Genomic DNA, 19,567 nt, shown 5'->3' on the forward strand with positions numbered 1-19,567 from the left:
AACGAAGTCATTTAGAATGTTTTTAGAGCATAAACAGTAGTGTATAGGATTTCCTAAAAGCGCGTTCTCGAGTCTACGGAAGCCGGCAGACCAAACCAGACGAAAGTGCGCATTCAGCGTCTGCTCTGCCGATAATGCAAGCGTAGAAGAAGAAATGTGCTGTTTACCTGTGCAAAGAAAGAAACAACGAAAGAAAAATGTCTGAGGACTTCAGTGTTGAGGAAGAGCATGAGTTCTTTGCCGAGCTGAATGCGCACTTTCGTCTGGTTTGGTCTGCCGCGGTTTCCGTAGACTCGTGAACGCGCTTTTAGGAAATCCTATACACTAATGTTTATGCTCTAAAAACATTCTAAATGACTTCGTTTCGAGTAAATTATGGACGCTACCCACTCAGGACACTTGGAATACATTGGACGAGCAGTATGGAGGAATATTGACACGTTTTTTGTGGACTTTTATGGACCTTTCTGCCTCGGGCGCCATAGACCTCCATTATTTGAATGTCAGCAGACAGCAAGAAGCCTCCCAGATCTCCAGATGCATTTGAGATATCAAAAAAGTACTCCAGAGTGTTGTTCAGCATGGGGGTGAGTAGAAAATGAAGGCTAATCATGTTTTGGGTGTACTATTCCTTTAAGCCAGCGCAACTTTATATAAATATTCTTCATCCAAAAGTCAGTGCAGTGCCTTCTGCTCAGGCTTCACCCGGTCTTCCTCCTCGGCCTGCTTTACAGCCAGTCTGTGCCAGACCTGGTCCACTAATTACTGCTTCCACCAATTATTCTACCAATCTGAAACTTTTGAAGTGGTTTCTGTGTCTGCTTTTCTGTTTGTCACCCAGTACCTCAAAAGTCCAGCTGTGAAGTACTTTAAAAAACAAAACAAAAAAACAATTAGACAATAAAGAAAAAGAAGATCCACAAATGTACAAATGTCCGCTTCGGTTCTTTCTTCTCCTGAATTCCCTTTTTGTTCAAGAAAAAAAGAAGTTTGCAAACGAAGCACTTCTATTGGATGCCCCGGAAGAGACACATTGCAAAAACCATGGCAAAAAGCTGGAGGGAAAGCAAAGGAAAAAGGGAGAAGTTAGAGGATGTAATTGGAGGGACAACACAGCAGTTTCCTTTGCATGTAATGTCTTCTTTACCTGTTTTGACCTGATCTATAGGGACAAACTCCTCGTTCTTTTAAGGCTGGTTTGCAGGAACATGATCTTGGGAAGTACGTGTACCCCAAAGTGTATTTTACATGCTGTTTCACCTTACATCTAATGTATTTCTTAGGATTTTACATCTAGGATACTGCAAACTTAAAAATCTTAACAAAAAAATATATTTTCCCCCCCTCTGTGCTCCAAAATAAAATTTGTTCAACCCCTAAAGCAGGGGTAACCAATTAAAAATCAACCAGTGAAGGTCCAGAGAGATTTTTAATCACTCCGGACTCCAACTGACATCTCAACTTTAATCAATCCATTATTTGAATCAGATTTTAACACTGAAATAAAATTAGGTTTTTAGGCATCCATGTTATACATTAAAAATTTAAATAAAAATATAAAAAATTGAATGTTTTTTCATTTTAAAATCTTAATTGTGTTTGAAGTAGAGAACAACCAACGTATCCTCATTATCAATTCGTATGAAATCGTACGTAAAGTTTTGCACAGTATTTCGTATGTTTTGGACGTTTTTCCTCGAAAAAACAGATCAGTGCGCATGCGCTGCCAGACAGATGAAAAAAGCAGATCCGCGGACGGACGTAAAACTGGGAAAAACAATCCAATAATTACTTCTTGATGTCTCTCACTAGGTTACTTGCTGTTTTGTATCTTAGCGTTAGGGTTAGGGTCAGTGTTAATTGTATCTTAAATTCTATGTTATTTAATGGTGCGTAAGATGCGCATGCGCAAGGATATCTTGTCTCGAGGCAAGACGTAAAAATATGACGAAATACGACGAAAAAAACGTCAAAAAACGTAAACAATTACTAGGGGTGTGCATTGGCACTGCCCTCACGATTCGATTCAATTCGATTCTACGATGCATTGCGATGCATCAAAATCCCATTGACTTCGTAAAATCCGAAATGTGCCCAGATATCCGCTTTCCAAGCTTTTGGTGCGTTTTTAATTAGGCCTACCCGTCTATTGCGGTCATCTCCCTCCGCCTCAGCCATCTTGATTGTTGTTGGTATGCCCACGGAAGTAACTGAAACTTCACAACTTGTCCATTTGAGGCCAGAAAATAAACAGTGACATAATCGATTATTGCACGTTGCCGCATCGATGCTGAATCGTGCATGCCCCGCATTGCAATGCATCGCTGAATCGATTATTGTTGACACCCCTAGAAATTACTGTGCATAACTTTTTGTACGATTTCATACGAACTGATAATGAGAATACACTGGAACAACAATCTTTCAGTTTTGTATATAGACAATTTCCTGACTCACTTTTTTTTTTAATAAAACACCTGAACTTTCTTTTTTCTGTCTTAATGTTGGCAGTGGGCTTTAAGCTGCCCTGCAAGGCTTTAAACCTGGGTTTAACCGGAGACTAAGCCATTCTCAAGCACATATCAAGGAGCTCATTCTGATCCAGATTTATTGTTGATTCTGTTCATGGTGGAGAATCCTGCTTCACAGCAGCAGGTTGAGCCAAACATCCTCTGAATGTGCAGGGTCATCTTTGAGCACGCCATTTCACTTTTCTTTCACCAGTTCACCGCAGTTCTTCCAGCAGTCCACACTTTCTCTGCTCTCTTTTTCTCATGGTCTTCTCCTTCTTTCCCATCGCCCGGCTTGCCACAGGTTTGCCTGCTGTGTCTAAAAGTAGCAGCAGCAGCAACCCAGACTGAAAGCTCATTGGCTCATTTGGATCATGTGCAGCCTGGAGCCGGGGCTAAAGTGAAATTAGGCGCTGTCATCGGACAACATGCATTAATTTATAAATATTTGAAATCGGGTAGAGTCCGGATTAGCCAGCAGGGGAGTCTGGATTCTGTCCTAAAGGCTTCATGACCCTTTGGAAATATTGCATGAAATCTAAATATATACATGGAAGCTTATATGAATTATTTTCTAAATTGCTGTAATTCCAACCCACTTGATCTGTTTTACTGTAATGTAATACTTTTATAGCCACTGAATCTTGGCTTCTAAAGAAAAGCTTCAATGAACTCCATTTTCTGTGATACCAAACTCCAACACAAGATGGCAAACTTTCCATAGGCTATTCAGATTCCACTTACAGATTTGGTCCCTCTAATTTATACACATTTTAAATAGCTAAAATGGATATTCTTTTCATTTTTATCAAAGAGAAAAAAAAAATTAGCACATTTTAAAAGTGCCTCCTACCTCAATGGTTAGCACTACAATAGCCAGGGCTCCAGCAACGTAGATGTATAGTTCAAAGTAGTCGACCACGGCAGAGTAACAGCCCTGTGGACACACATGAGGATGACATGCTAGGCGGTAAATCAATTGACTATAAATTTGCACAATTACAGAGATAGTTAAAGCAACATCACAGCTTCAATGGAGCGCGGCTTGGAACAAAGGGCCCCGCTGAACGAATGGGAAGCGGGGCCTGAAGCCTTTTAATGAGGGCTCTTTGTGTGAACGAGCCGCACACACACACACACACACACACACACACACACACACACACACACACACACACACACACACACACACACACACACACACACACACACACGCACACGCACACGCACACTCCCTTAATATCTATTCATTCTTCCGATGGCACGAAAAACAACAGGTGGGAGAAAATGCTGGTGTTAAAAACCTCCCTATACCTGTTACCACTGTAATTACACTCAAGGCTCTTTCTGCACCCATGAAATAACTGATGTAGGAGTAAATTTTCATAGATATTAACTCTAAAGCTGCTTAATTTCTAATTTTTCTAATAGCCTTTATTTTTAAGCACATATATCCTCCTTAAATAACCCCATTATAGCTATGTATGCACAGACTCATCTCTTAGCTGCCTTCTCGGTGCTTCACATGACCTACCGTGACACCCAGACAGAGAACAGCACTAATAAGACATGGCAGAGTAAGGCAGATCCTGAACGCGTTTATCAACTGTTTTCTGCTCTAATTAAGCCTGGAGGAGGTCTAGAATGAGGCTGAGAGGGGGAAAAGCTAAAAGGTTAACATGGCTGATGCCAAAAGTTACCTTGTTATAGCGGAACATCATATTGCCTGATAAGCACTGCTCCTGGCTGCTATAGACTCTCTCTCCGTTCACAAGGACGCGCTGGCAGCAGGCTTCTGGCACCATGTGATTCTGGTTGTTCAGCCTGAACAGGCTGTCCTTAAAATCCTCTGGGCTGTTCACTCCACAGCAGTCAAACTAAAAGGAAGGAGAAGTTGTTATTGCCAAGCTCCTTTGTGTCGTGACCTGTGGTCAGTTGCATGTGGGCACCAACCAAGCATAAATATTGGCCTAAATATGAAGTGTTTTTTTTTTAAATAGCAATTTACGGCCTGTGTGCAGAGTGTCAGGTAAAAAAAAGAGCCCATTGTTGCTTACTGTGGTCATAATGGCGTTCCATGTGGATGTGAAGACGTCACTGTTGTTGTAGCCCTGATAATGACTCTTCAGCTCCTTGGTGAAGTACTCTCTGGTGAGCTAAACCAACAAACAGAACGAGCAAAGATTAATCAAAAAATCTTAAAGGTACATCAAGCAAAAGTTCATCTGCTTCTGTCTCCTTGAACCCCAGTGGGCCTCAGCAGATGGCTGCTCACACTGAGCCTGGTTCTCCTGGAGGTTTCTTCCTGTTCAAAGGGAGTTTTTCCTCTCCACTGTCGCTACAAGCATGCTTAGTGTGAGGGGTTGCTGTAGAGTCAATGAGTCGATGCAATCAGCTGGTTTTCCTTAGATAGAAAACTTGACTGGATGATCTGGTTGAACTGGAAAGTGCCTTGAGACGACATTTACTGTGAATTGGCGCTATAGAAATAAACTGAATTGAACTGAAATCTGTGGACACAAATGGCATCTATTTAGACCACTTTGTCAAAATGAGAAAAATGTCTGTAACACATACAGGTGCTGGTCATAAAATTAGAATATCATGAAAAAGTAGATTGATTTCAGTAATTCCATTTAAAAAGTGAAACTTGTATATTATATTCATACATTACATACAAACTCATATATTTCAGATGTTTATTTTGTTTAATTTTGATGATTACAAATGACAACAAATGAAAATCTCAAATTCATCATATCAGAAAATTAGAATATTACTGAAGACCAATAAAAACAAAGGATTTATAGAAATGTTGGCCAACTGAAAAGTATGAACATGAAAAGTATGAGCATGTACAGCACTCAGTATTTAGTTGGGCCTCCTTTGGCCTGTATTACTGCAGCAATGCGGCGTGGCATGGAGTCGATCAGTCTGTGGCACTGCTCAGGTGTTATGATAGCCCAGGTTGCTCTAATAGTGGCTTTTAGCTCTTCTGAATTGTTGGGTCTGGTGTATTGCATCTTCTTCTTCACAATACCCCATAGATTTTCTATGGGGTTAAGGTCAGGAGAGTTTGCTGGCCAATTAAGAACAGGGATACCATGGTCCTTCAACCAGGTACTGGTAGCTTTGGCACTGTGTGCAGGTGCCAAGTCCTGTTGGAAAATGAAATCTGCATCTCCAAAAAGTTGGTCAGCTGCAGGAAGCATGAAGTGCTCTAAAACTTCCTGGTATGTGGCTGCGTTGACCCTGGACCTCAGAAAACACAATGGACCAACACCAGCAGATGACATGGCACCCCAAACCATCACTGACTGTGGAAACTTTACACTGGACTTCAAGCAACGTGGATGAAGTGCCTCTCTTCTTTTCCTCCAGACTCTGGGACTTTGATTTCCAAAGGAAATGCAAAATTTACTTTCATCAGAGAACATGACTTTGGACCACTCACCAGCAGTCCAGTCCTGTTTCTCTTTAGCCCAGGCAAGACGCTTCTGACGCTGTCTGTGGTTCAAGAGTGGCTTGACACAAGGAATGCAACAGCAGAAACCCATGTCTTTCATACGTCTGTGTGTGGTGGTTCTTGAAGCACTCACTCCAGCTGCAGTCCACTCTTTGTGAATCTCCCCCACATTTTTGAATGGGTTTTGTTTCACAATCCTCTCCAGGGTGCGGTTATCTCTCTTGCTTGTACACTTTTTTCGACCACATCTTTTCCTTCCCTTCGCCTCTCTATTAATGTGCTTGGACACTGAGCTCTGTGAACAGCCAGCCTCTTTAGCGATGACCTTTTGTGTCTTGCCCTCCTTGTGCAAGGTGTCGATGGTCGTCTTTTGGACAACTGTCAAGTCAGCAGTCTTCCCCATGATTGTGTAGCTTATAGAACTAGACTGAAAGACCATTTAAAGGCTTTTGCAGGTGGTTTGAGTTAATTAGCTGATTAGAGTGTGGCACCAGGGGCCATCAATTTTGAACCTTTTCACAATATTCTAATTTTCTGATATGATAAATTTGAGATTTTCATTTGTTGTCATTTGTAATCATCAAAATTAAAAAAAATAAACATCTGAAATATATGAGTTTGTATGTAATGTATGAATATAATATACAAGTTTCACTTTTTAAATGGAATTACTGAAATCAATCTACTTTTTCATGATATTCTAATTTTATGACCAGCACCTGTATGCAACAGACAGATCAATATAACTCAACATTCAATTTCCACAATTTTTATGTCAGTTTTCAGACGAAGTCCTCCATACAGATGCAAACTCTTAAAAATATCCATACATGGCAGCGAGATAAAAGAAAATCTACCAAAGCTGATTGAGAGCTGATGCAATGAGTATCATCACCAGGTTTCCATGACAACCATCAAACATAAGAAGCCTTTTCTGCCCTACAGCACCATCAGAAGCATAACAATGCAGAGGTTGCTTGTGGTTACTGAGACCTGCATCAAAACATGGTGGATTTTAGAAGTCAACGTGCCTCTGCTACCGTCCTGACTGGCCAAGAGAGCTAGTCACAGGACTGCATCAGCTGATTCCTGTCAGGGAAGGCTGGCTCCACAGTTAGAGTGCTTTATGTTGCGAGGATGCAGGGTTCGTGTCACTAGCCAGGAGCAAGCGTAAAATTGATCCATCTGTTCGGCCAGACAACAGGATTGCAGAAATGTCCAAGAAAAGTTACTATCAGATGAGGAAAATGTTACACCACTACTTTACTTTAACAGTAACTGGTAAGCTGTCTAAGTTTTTATCTTTGTATCTGCAACTTGCATCATCAGCTGAATTATACATTAAACTTCATCCAAAACAAACGCATTGGTTCATTTTTTTTTGTGTTTTCTGACTATTAATCCTTCAGCAGCAATCTGTATAGCTATTAATCTACCAGAGACTTGGAATGTAGTCCCTTCATCTATACCCTTCCATTGCTCTTATGGAGAGCTTTAGTATAATAGCTTCGCTCTCCCTAGGATGAGTCCTAGATCTATATTACTCTACACCATGTTGCATTTTATCCATTTTACTTCATTTTTACTAGTTTTAATCTCTTTTAAAATTGGTTGTTCTAATTTATTTTCCTTCATGATTGGTAAAACACAGCTATCTTCTGTGGAATTATATGCACCAGTGTTTGTTTAGTTTTTTCCAAGAATTTTAGTTTAGAAAGCGTTATGTTAAAATCAAAAATTAGATTAGTTTTTCTCCAAATAGTCTAGAAGCTGTAAACTGTGGAGAGGTCGGTCAGGCAGAGATGTGGGTAGAAATCCCAGCATGCATTGCATGCTGAAGACAACTCCCGGTGCACAGAGGGGTAGAAAATAGAAGTGATTGTACCTTTCATCCAATCCTAATTAAAAAAGTAAGCAGCCACTGTACTCAGTTCAAGGCATGGAGCTTATTGGTCAACGCGTATTTCATATTTTTTTTTTTTACTTTTTCGCTTTGCTTTGAGCTAAACAGAGCTGCTAAATAAATTAGCTCTGGTTTTGTTTCCTCTCAATATGCAGATGCGGCATTTAGGCTAAATTTAAACACAAAGTTTACCGTATTAAAAAATCTCTTTCAAAAAACTGTAATTTAGTGCAAAGAGTGGTCAGTTTAAATTTTCAGCTTGCAAATTTTGCAATAAAATTATAATAAGTCTTTCATCAGAATATTTTGGTTTTTGCAGTTTGTGTTCGGTTGACTTGTTCCTTCTCTTCAAAACCAGGTAAAAAAAATTAATCTTCCATCACTGGGTCTTTAAAAGGATAATAATTTAAGATAAAGAGTAGGGAGGCACGATATAATCGGCCCCCTATCGGTATCGGCCTTAAAACTGAATATCGGACATCGGCCACCCCACTGATATTTAACCCGATATTTGATCAGCTTCTGAGTTTCTAAAGTCTAAAAACAAAAACAAAAATACTACTTCTTCTTCTTCCTCAAAAACTTATTTTTTACAGACTTAAAAACTTCTAAAGACGAGGGAAAAAATATTGATACATTAAAATATCCCAATATCTTCATATGCTGATATATTGCCATTTAAAAACACCATATCAATCTCTTTTACTAATGAAATATTGCTATATGTCATCGTTATGCTACGAAATCCCCCAAAAATTCACGAAATGTTGCCATATTTTTATATGTTGATATATTGACGCGGTATCGATCTATTTTACTAACAAAATCTCACAACAATTTGCAAAATATCACGAGAGTTTGTAACAGAACGATGAAATTTCATGAGACTTTGAAAGTAAAATAGATCGATACCGCGTTTTTAAAAATCTATTTGATATCAGCATATGAAAATATATTTGAGTATATTATTTTTCAAAGTGTCAGAAATAGATAACAAAACTGCTATTTTCAATGACTACTTATTTTTGTCCAGCTTTAAAATCAGTATCGGTTATCGGCTACATGAGTTTTAAAATATCGGCATATCGGATATCGCCAAAATCCCAATATCGTGCATCCCTAATAAAGAGATCAATTCAGAATTAAAACCAACCACAGTTTAATGACCATCACAGTTCTCAAATCTAAATCCAATATAAAACCAATGGTTCGAGGTGAGACTAAAAAGCAAAAAACAGAATAATCCAGAGAAAATTAAGACTAATCTGCAATTTTCTTAAAACAGTTATCTCCTAAAGGGATTTTTTTCTTTCTTTTTTTTTTTTTTTGGCCAAAAAGTATTTTTCAAGGAGTTGAAATAAAATATTTATTTGAGGGTTTTAACTAGGAGGAGGTAATAATTATGTTCAGAAAAAAGCTTCTGTCCTCATTTGCCATTTGAACTCCTGCAGGAATGGAAGACAATGAATACTTCTTTCTGTAACATTTCTTTAAAGGAAATTTGGACCTCATTACGAATGACAGCTACGTACCCAAGAAAGCTTTAAAGAGTTTAAGAGAATAGAAAAAAATGATGCAATCTGAGGTAACATTAAACTGGGAAAAGAAGGACAATTTAAAGGGGTGTGAAACTACTATGGATGTTGCATTAATTATTGATTTTTTTATACTTTAAATACTGTGGAAGAGAAAAAAATAATTCAAATAAGTTTTGTTAGGTCAAAAAGTAAAATGATTTTGATTCCCAGCCTGTTCAGATAACTCTCTGTTAGAAATATTTTATTAATACTCCGTTTGTGTTTCATGGGTTGTGTTCTAATGAACTATTATGATGTATAATGTGTGATTCATCTTTTATTAACTCTTGCTTAAGATTGTTCCTGATAAAGGTCATGCAACGGACGGGTTTTGAAGGAGGCCTGAACAGCCTCTATTACATGTTTCTTCTAATGCTTTGTTTTAACATATGTGCTGAAGTTTAAAGTAAGATCCTTTTGTTTCCCTTCCCCTTAGTTAAACCTCAGCTGGTGTAATTAGGGACATCCCCTTTTCTTCAATATATGGAAAGGAGAAAGCTGAAGACTGCAGAGTGGGATGGAGATTGTAAACTCCGCAGTCTTCTTCCTATTCTCCTCGCGAGTAACTAAATTAATTGTCTCTGTGCCTTCTTTCTTTCCCTGTATGTATGTATGATGTTTTAGGTGCTTACACCTGACACTCTCCAAAGATAGCAAGTTTGCTAATTCAACTTACGTGCTCTCGGAAAATGAAGGCAAGGATGGCAGCAGCCAGCTCTGCTAAGAAGATCAGCAGGATGAGCATGAAGAACTAACAAATGAACAAAGGAGAGGGGAATCGTGTGAAAATTACAAATTGTGTCAGTCAGGGAAAAAAAAATGCACACCAGGTTTTTGAAACAAAAACAAAATATCACTCCCTGTGCCCTCTTATGTCAGCATTAAAACTGCAGGATTCCTGAAGTGTTAAGGGAAACTGAAGGGCATTTTTCCTTTTCTGCATATTTAAAACTCTCAAAACTAATAAAATAAAACACGAGTTAAGAAAAAAGAACATAAGCAAAAATTTCTATGGACTCACAAAAAGGAGAAGACACTTGTTCTCACGAATGGCTCCACAGCAGCCCAGGAAGCCCAGGAGGAAGAGCATCCCTCCCATGCCCAGGATGATGTAGACTCCAGTGAACAGCAAAGGGTTGGCGGCTACGATTTCCCTGAATCCTGTGGGGTCAACTAGCACCCACACCCCCACTCCTAGGAGGAAGGAGCCTCCCAGCTGAAGGAAATAAAAAAAAAAGGTCACTAAATAAAGACATAAAATATTGGATCGATGATATCTATTCCATCCTGTACCAAGCAAAGCTTTAAAAAGTGGATCAAAATAACTGAAAGGATCATAGAACAACCAAGCGACATTCCTTCCCTCATGTTGCTGCACACTGTCAGCCAGTTCTCGGCAAAGAACTCATGCTCTACCTCAACACTGAAGTCCTCAGACATTTTTCTTTCGTTGTTTCTTTCTTTGCACAGGTAAACAGCACATTTCTTCTTCTACGCTTGCATTATCGGCAGAGCAGACGCTGAATGCGCACTTTCATCTGGTTTGGTCTGCCGCGGTTTCCGTAGCGGCGTGATCGCGCTTTTAGGAAATCCTATACACTACTGTTTATGCTCTAAAAACTTTCTAAATGACTTCGTTTCGAGTAAATCATGGACGCTACCCACTCAGGACACTTGGAATACATTGGACGAGCAGTATGGAGGAATATTGACATGTTTCTTGTGGACTTTTATGGACCTTTCTGCCTCGGGCACCATAGACCTCCATTATTTGAATGTCAGCAGACAGCAAGAAGCCTCCCAGATCTCCAGATGCATTTGAGATATCAAAAAAGTACTCCAGAGTGTTGTTCAGCATGGGGGTGAGTAGAAAATGAAGGCTAATCATGTTTTGGGTGTACTATTCCTTTAAGCACAGATAGTAACAGCATGGAAACTGATGGAGCATATCTGATTACTCAGGTAACAGCAATTAGAGATTCATTGGTTAACGGCAGATTTTTTTTTTAGGTTTCTCTAAAGCCTCAATTTGTGGATAACAATAAAATATGAAGTTTCAATCAGATATTGATATCAGATATAGGTTGATATTAGGCAAAAAAATAAGATATTTCATTTAGGGATGCACGATATAATCGGCCCCCTATCGGTATCGGCCTTAAAACTGAATATCGGACATCGGCCACCCCACCGATATTTAACCCGATATTTGATCAGCTTCTGAGTTTCTAAAGTCTAAAAAAAAAAAAATACTACTTCTTCTTTTTCCTCAAAAACGTATTTTTTACAGACTTAAAAACTTCTAAAGACGAGGGAAAAAATATTGATACATTAAAATATCACAATATCTTCGTAAGCTGATACACTATATTGCCAAAAGTATTTGCTCACCCATCCAAATTATTGGAATCAGGTGTTCCAATCACTTCCATGGCCACAGGTGTATAAATTCAAGCACCTAGGCATGCAGACTGTTTTTACAAACATTTGTGAAAGAATGGGTCGCTCTCAGGAGCTCAGTGAATTCCAGCGTGGAACTGTGATAGGATGCCACCTGTGCAACAAATCCAGTCGTGCAATTTCCTCGCTCCTAAATATTCCACAGTCAACTGTCAGCTGTATTATAAGAAAATGGAAGTGTTTGGGAACGACAGCAACTCAGCCACGAAGTGGTAGGCCACGTAAACTGACGAAGCGGGGTCAGCGGATGCTGAAGCGCATAGTGCGAAGAGGTCGCCAACTTTCTGCAGAGTCAATCACTACAGACCTCCAAACTTCATGTGGCCTTCAGATTAGCTCAAGAACAGTGCGCAGAGAGCTTCATGGAATGGGTTTCCATGGTCGAGCAGCTGCATCCAAGCCATACATCACCAAGTGCAATGCAAAGCGTCGGATGCGGTGGTGTAAAGCACGCCGCCACTGGACTCTAGAGCAGTGGAGACGCGTTCTCTGGAGTGACGAATCGCGCTTCTCCATCTGGCAATCTGATGGACGGGTCTGGGTTTGGCGGTTGCCAGGAGAACGGTACTTGTCTGACTGCATTGTGCCAAGTGTAAAGTTTGGTGGAGCGGGGATTATGGTGTGGGGTTGTTTTTCAGGAGCTGGGCTTGGCCCCTTAGTTCCAGTGAAAGGAACTCTGAATGCTTCAGCATACCAAGACATTTTGGACAATTCCATGCTCCCAACTTTGTGGGAACAGTTTGGAGCTGGCCTCTTCCTCTTCCAACATGACTGTGCACCAGTGCACAAAGCAAGGTCCATAAAGACATGGATGACAGAGTCTGGTGTGGATGAACTTGACTGGCCTGCACAGAGTCCTGACCTCAACCCGATAGAACACCTTTGGGATGAATTAGAGCGGAGACTGAGAGCCAGGCCTTCTCGTCCAACATCAGTGTGCGACCTCACAAATGCGCTTCTGGAAGAATGGTCCAAAATTCCCATAAACACACTCCTAAACCTTGTGGACAGCCTTCCCAGAAGAGTTGAAGCTGTTCTAGCTGCAAAGGGTGGACCGACGTCATATTGAACCCTATGGATTAGGAACGGGATGTCACTTAAGCTCATATGTGAGTCAAGGCAGGTGAGCAAATACTTTTGGCAATATAGTGTATATTGCCATTTAAAAACACCATATCAATCTCTTTTACTAATGAAATATTGCTATATGTCATCGTTATGCTACGAAATCCCCCGAAAATTCACAAAATTTTGCCATATTTTTATATGTTGATATATTGACGCGGTATCGATCTATTTTACTAACAAAATCTCACAAGAATTGGCAAAATATCACGAGAGTTTGTGACAGAACGATGAAATTTCACGAGATTTTGAAAGTAAAATAGATCGATACAGCTTTTTTAAAAATCAATTTGATATCAGCATATGAAAATATATTTGAGTATATTATTTTTCAAAGTGTCAGAAATGGATAACAAAACTGCTATTTTCAATGACTACTTATTTTTGTCCAGCTTTAACATCAGTATCGATATCGGTTATCGGCTACATGAGTTTTAAAATATCGGCATATCGGATATCGGCCAAAATCCCAATATCGTGCATCCACAATTTCATTTCATCTTTGTTTGACAGGGACAATGCAAACAATCATAGTGACAAAAGAAAGCAGTTTACTTAAGTGCTGCACATAAAGCATAAAGCTAAAGGAAATTTCCAACTCCTTCCTTGTTTAGACTTTTTTATACAGAGAAATTTATATACACTACTTAAAAAAAGAAGATCAAAATGTAGAACATTAATCTCATAACAACTCTTACCTACTTAAAATAATTAAAAGTGAATACAGATCTGATTTGTCTCATGCCAGTTTTTCAAACTAGTATGGAAAATGTCAGCTACAGTCCTGATGTCAGATAGTAATGAGTTCCTTAGAGCCCTGAACAGCGAAGGCAGTCTGTCCACCTGGTCCTCCATTATCGTAGACTTAGACAAACTTTATTGTCATTTTCTACACACAGGGTGTATACAAAATGAAATTTTATTCAATGTTTTTCCAACATTTAACCTTTTTTTGTTTGCTTTTTTTGTATTTTACATTGAAAGTTTGAGCAGCTTCTAGTAACCGTATGTAGCTTTATCTCTCAACAAATGTACTTAGTGGATGCCTTTGTCAATCAATTTAAGGAAACCAAGATTACTAAAACTATCAAAGCTCATTCATTTATATTTTTCAAGGATGCTACAGTGGTGATACCACTAGTTGTTACTTTCTATAACTTCAGCTCAACACTAAATTCTAACCCTGAATACGAAGTAACAGCCTCTCCCTGTAAGTATTAATTTTTCAGAGGGAACTGGTAGTAAGCAGGCATGGGATTAAAGAAAGATAGAATTTTTCATCTTTAAATCACCAGGTCAGGGAATATCCATTTGAAAAGTGCATGAATCTGGTCAATAAAAAACTTCTGTTGGTGAGAAAGGAGCATGACTGTATTCTTTTTGCAGTGGCACACGCATTACAACTGATGTCTCTTTTTTCTTTGCTCTTCTCTATCACATCTCTAGTGATAAGAACATTCAAACCCGAGACCTGATGTCCGATCATTCATGACATTACTAATGATATCATGATAATTATCACCTGAAACTATAAAATAACATAAAAAATTATTCATGGTGCGACAGGAGTTGCTGTATTCACCTCTTGAGTTGTGAGCCTGGATCTAATCAGCTAATTAGAGTAATTTTCATGTGAATGTGCTTTACTGGAGGCATCCATGTTTGTCAAAGAACACTACTGCCACCTACTGGTTAGTGACGTCACGGTGCGGTATCGGCTGTTGATCAAGTCCCAGTGCTGTATCTGGTGTTTGTCACAACGCGCTATTATCCAAGTCATCTTGAAAACATTCTTCTTCCAAATGTTGGCTACATATTACGTGTTTTTTGTCTGGCCAGAAGTTCGATGGCAAATCCTCCCTCTATAAGTTGGCGATCCAACGACCAACCCGTCCGTGGAGGATCAGGAATCAGAAAGGTGGAATAACTACTTTTTTTTTTTCTTCCTACTTTTACCCGATGTATTCCAACTAGAGACTGACATTTTTTTCTGGAATCCCGCGGGTCACGGGATTCCCGTGGGATGGGAGTCAGTATTAGTAACGATCACGTGATTGGGAGGGTACAGGATTAAACATTAACGGGAGCAGACGGGAGCAGGAGCAAACCAATAATAACTAAAAAAAACTAGGATTGATGCCCAAAAAATAAAATAAAATAGAAAGAAAAAAATGTCAGTACTGGCGCCGCCATTTTGTAGTTTTTGTCCTTGAAGCCTACACTATAATGCGAGTCAAAAAAAACTACACGACCCAAAAACCAACAGTGTTTTTCACCCACGCTCAAAAACAACAATGAAGGGACCAACAGTTACTACAGTTAGAAACAGGAACTTAACTGACCCTTCATAGAAATTCAGATTCAATGTATTGGCAGAAATCTTATTGAAGACAACAAGAATGGGAGTGGTGCGGGATCGGGAGTCATTCTGAATGGGAGCGGGATGGGAGTGGGAGTAATTTCACCAGGAGTGGGACGGGACAGGATTTAGATTTCTACTCTGGCCTGGGATCGGGACGGGACGCAATTTTTTTCTGTGGGAGTGGGACGGGACAGGAGTGAAAATCCACTCCTGTGTCAGTCTCTAATTCCAACATCCAGCTGCCATGCACGTGGGCATTGCCAGTTTCACTATAGCTCTGGTGAATTTCAATGGTGAAGTCCTCTGGAAATCTTCAATAATTGTTGTTGATTGCAGATGTGTCTAGTAGTTCCCATTGATTTAGCTTGTAAAGCGGGGAGAATGGCGCTAGGCTTACCGCACCGTGACGTCACTGCTGGAAGATGGCAGGAGGGAGGGGTTACTATATTTGGGCAAAAATGGCCGCTCCCAGACTCATTGATCGCGACGAAAACTATTATTTTAATTTTTTTTACTGTTCAACGCTAAATTTGTTAAATAACTCCAAACGTATTAGTTTTAGGTATAGATAATGATCCATTGATTATTCATTGCTGACCGGACTTTTCCTACAAAGATCAAAAACCTGGTTTCTCTGGCCCCGTCCACACGAAGTCAAAACGAACACGAAACGCTAATATTTTCCAGAACGTTTGTCGTAAAGACGGAGACGTAAAATAAATGTGATCGTCCACACGAATACATGGAAACGCTGCAAAATGTATGCCAGGCCTGTAAGTGGCGCTGTGGTGCCAAAGCAAAAATAGGTGAAAACAGGCAACGAAATGTTGGGCATGCGCAGTAATATTTATACAACAACCAAACCGGAAAATGGCCCTGCGGGTCAATTTTCGTGGTTCAGTCAAATTCAGGTGCTGAACTATGTGGTCGATATTGCTCTGTTCTTCCTGGAGATATTCCAGAAGAAGAAGATTCTGTTGTAAGCCCGACAGCAGGGTGAGTAGCATGAGCAGCAACCATTCAACACAGTACGGCGCCATTGTTGTTGTGATACTGTGTGATACTCGCGCATGCGTGTTTAGAGGCGACGCTATGACGCATGCGTGTAAAAAAAAAAAATGCGGTCAGACCTTAAAGATGGAAACGCGAAAACGGCATTTCAAAATCTTCCCACTCTGAAGGCTTAATAAAAAAAAGATTGTTTACAGACCCCCGAAACGCCGGCTTCGTATGGATGAGAGGCTGGTTTGGTGAAAAATGTGTGCGTTTAGGCCAGGGTTTGGCTTCGTGTGGACGGGGCCTCTATTCACAGGCTTTGGTTGAGGCGAGTGTGGAGATATAATCCGGCTTTGATAAACCCCCAACCTGCTGAAGATGGCTGCAGCCTCCATCCTCCACCTTATTTCCTCTCACTAAATCCTATCCACCTCCCCCACTGGGCTACTCTTGTGATTAAGAAAAGTAGATATTGGGGGGGGGATCAGAGACTCCAGCAATCCTCTCCTCCCTGTAGTAAATTATAAAACCTGGCTGTACTTAAATTCCTTTTAACTTAAAAAAATAGGAAATAAAGAATACTGGGTACTTTTATAAAAGCTCTACAAAGATCCCTCTGAAAATGTAATGATAAAAACACTAAAAGAAAAGCAGCGTAGTGCTAACTGCAGAGATCATTTGCTGCTCTACTGCTTACATTATCACCCGAACCTTTGAACAACCACAAGCGAGTGGAGTCTGTAAACGGTTTTGGATGCACCTAATAAAGCAGGAAAAAGACACAGAAACGCCCCACCCCCACACTCCAATGGCTCCGACTAACGGGATTACCCTTGATTGTCTTATCAAGACTGATAAACTCAGGTGTCAGTCACAAACTCCATATGGCACAGTGAGCCTCAGATGTGTGTCAGCACACTAAAATTTAATCAAAAGAGAATTTGATAGAATCAAGATTGCCTCATCTAATGAAATGCAAATGTGGTTCCATTAGTCAGTTGGGGACAGAGCAGGCAGAAGCCCATCTTAAATCATTATACTGACACTAACTTCAGAGGTGGCTAGACTAAGAGTCTTTGAGAAAGAGATGAAAAGTACTTACAAAGATGAGAAAATTAAAGACAAACATGAGGTACTTGATGCAACTGAGACAGTCCCCCTCCATGGTTGTCCCCCGAGCTGAAGCCTCTCCCTGCCCCTGGAAGAAAAAAAACAAGAAATATGCAGCATAAATCCTGTTGCATGCTGACAGTATTCCCATTTTCCCCAATATTGAATGGTAATTAGGTTTATGGTGAGCTCTTGCAAAAGTAAAATCAAGAAAATCTGTTGGGCTTTTTGGCATCAAGACAATTATTCTTATTGCCACATTGCCAGACAGGACACTGTAAAAAAAAAAAAAAAAAAAAAAGGTTTATGGTGAGCGATAAAGATGACCGTGGATCTGGTCACACTTTTACGAGTTCTACCAAACAGAACACTAACAAATAAAAAACTTTTAGGTAGTTTGACTTAAGTTCAGATTCAAATTTCCCCACCTTAAGTGTTTGTCAGATTTAATCTCTTAACCCCTATAACCCTACGGACCCACCGGTGGGTCCAGCTGCTACATGACCTCGTAATTTTAACAAACCCCCAGTATTGATGTAAAAAACACATTTGGCACAGTTTGGTGACATTTTGGGATAAATGTGCCAAAATGGCCTCTCCGCCTAAGAAATTTCTCACTAATACCATTCAAAAATAAATAGGATTCATCTAATTGAGTCCAAATTTGGTATATTTTTACACAACATTTAGATTTAAAAGTCTGTACTACTTTTTTGTGCTATAAATAATATTTTGGTAGTGTTTTGCAATGTTTATTTCAAAGAAAATTTTGGCGAGGTTCAAAAAATGCAAAATATTTAGTATTTTGTCCCTAATATTTCAGGCAGGGTCAAAGCTACAATGGTGCTGACACCAGAAAACCATTCTATGACATCTTACCTTTACAGAGGTACCAAAAGTTTCTTCTTAAATCTAATAGCTGTGAGGCTATAAGTTATTTACTTTTGTGTGTTTTTGTCAGGCATAAATTTATTTATACCCCCTGAGGGTGTAAGAGGTTAAGAATTTGAAATGTTGGGTTATCTTAGCCTAATCTAACCCATATCATGATACTCATCCCAGTGTAAGAATAGTCATTAGTGAAATGGCAGATTTTTCCTATCAGCGGCTCTTGACATATGGTGATCTTGGACTATCTAGAGCTGGTTTATCTCTGAGCGTTTTAAGGACATAATTCCTGACTGAGTCTCCTTGTGCATTAACCAAAAGGGGATGTCCTTTTTGTGCGAAGCATCTTTTTGTTAATGTAATGAAAGGCATGAGCTCCTTTGCACCCTCCACCTGACATCAACACACTTTACTTGATGAAGGTCTGTCCTCAAAGCACTCCTAGATAATGAAGAACACCTCTACTGCGCAAGGGGACGACACACTGCTTCCTGTATCCCTGACCCTCCCCACATATATACAGCCGGCTACAAACTTCCTACAATGTCTTAACCATTTCAAATAGATTAGAACTACAATAATATATTGTTCATATACATGTTCAGGGGTTGACGTTAAGGATTTTTACCACTTGCCCAACTTTCACATTTCATTTGCCCAGAAACAATTTTTACTTGCCCAGTATAATGTTTGATAAATATTAGGGATGCACGATGTTGGGATTTTGGCCGATATCCGATATGCCGATATTTTAAAACTCATGTAGCCGATAACCGATATCGATACCGATGTTAAAGCTGGACAAAAATAAGTATAAAATAAATATGCTGATATCAAATTGATTTTTAAAAACGCGGTATCGATCTATTTTACTTTCAAAATCTCGTGAAATTTCATCGTTCTGTTACAAACTCTCGTGATATTTTGCAAATTCTTTTGAGACTTTGTTAGTACAATAGATCGATACCGCGTCAATATATCAACATATGAAAATATGGCAACATTTCGCGAATTTTCGGGGGATTTCGTAGCATAACGATGACATAGAGCAATATTTAATTAGTGAAAGATAGATATGATGTTTTTAAATGGCAATATATCAGCATATGAAGATATTGGTATATTTCAATGGATCAATATTTTTTCCCTCGTCTTTAGAAGTTTTTAAGT

The 19,567-nt window shown here is 39.5% G+C and overlaps 1 protein-coding gene across 1 annotated transcript; it reads right to left on the reverse strand.

Annotated features, from left to right (window-relative positions):
• Positions 1-547: 547 nt before the first annotated feature.
• LOC119776136 (tetraspanin-18-like) lies at positions 548-17,599 on the reverse strand. Its single transcript, XM_038274405.1, has 7 exons — positions 17,502-17,599; positions 10,478-10,672; positions 10,133-10,207; positions 4,568-4,666; positions 4,211-4,387; positions 3,364-3,447; positions 548-1,055 (listed from the first exon to the last, which is right to left on the reverse strand). Exons 1-7 carry the CDS (start codon positions 17,562-17,564, stop codon positions 1,008-1,010), a joined length of 741 nt encoding a protein of 246 aa, XP_038130333.1. The 5' UTR covers positions 17,565-17,599; the 3' UTR covers positions 548-1,007.
• Positions 17,600-19,567: the final 1,968 nt, after the last annotated feature.

The sequence above is a fragment of the Cyprinodon tularosa genome, unplaced genomic scaffold, assembly GCF_016077235.1.
Source record: "Cyprinodon tularosa strain WSP-4 unplaced genomic scaffold, ASM1607723v1 ctg911, whole genome shotgun sequence".
NCBI classification, from domain to species: domain Eukaryota; kingdom Metazoa; phylum Chordata; class Actinopteri; order Cyprinodontiformes; family Cyprinodontidae; genus Cyprinodon; species Cyprinodon tularosa.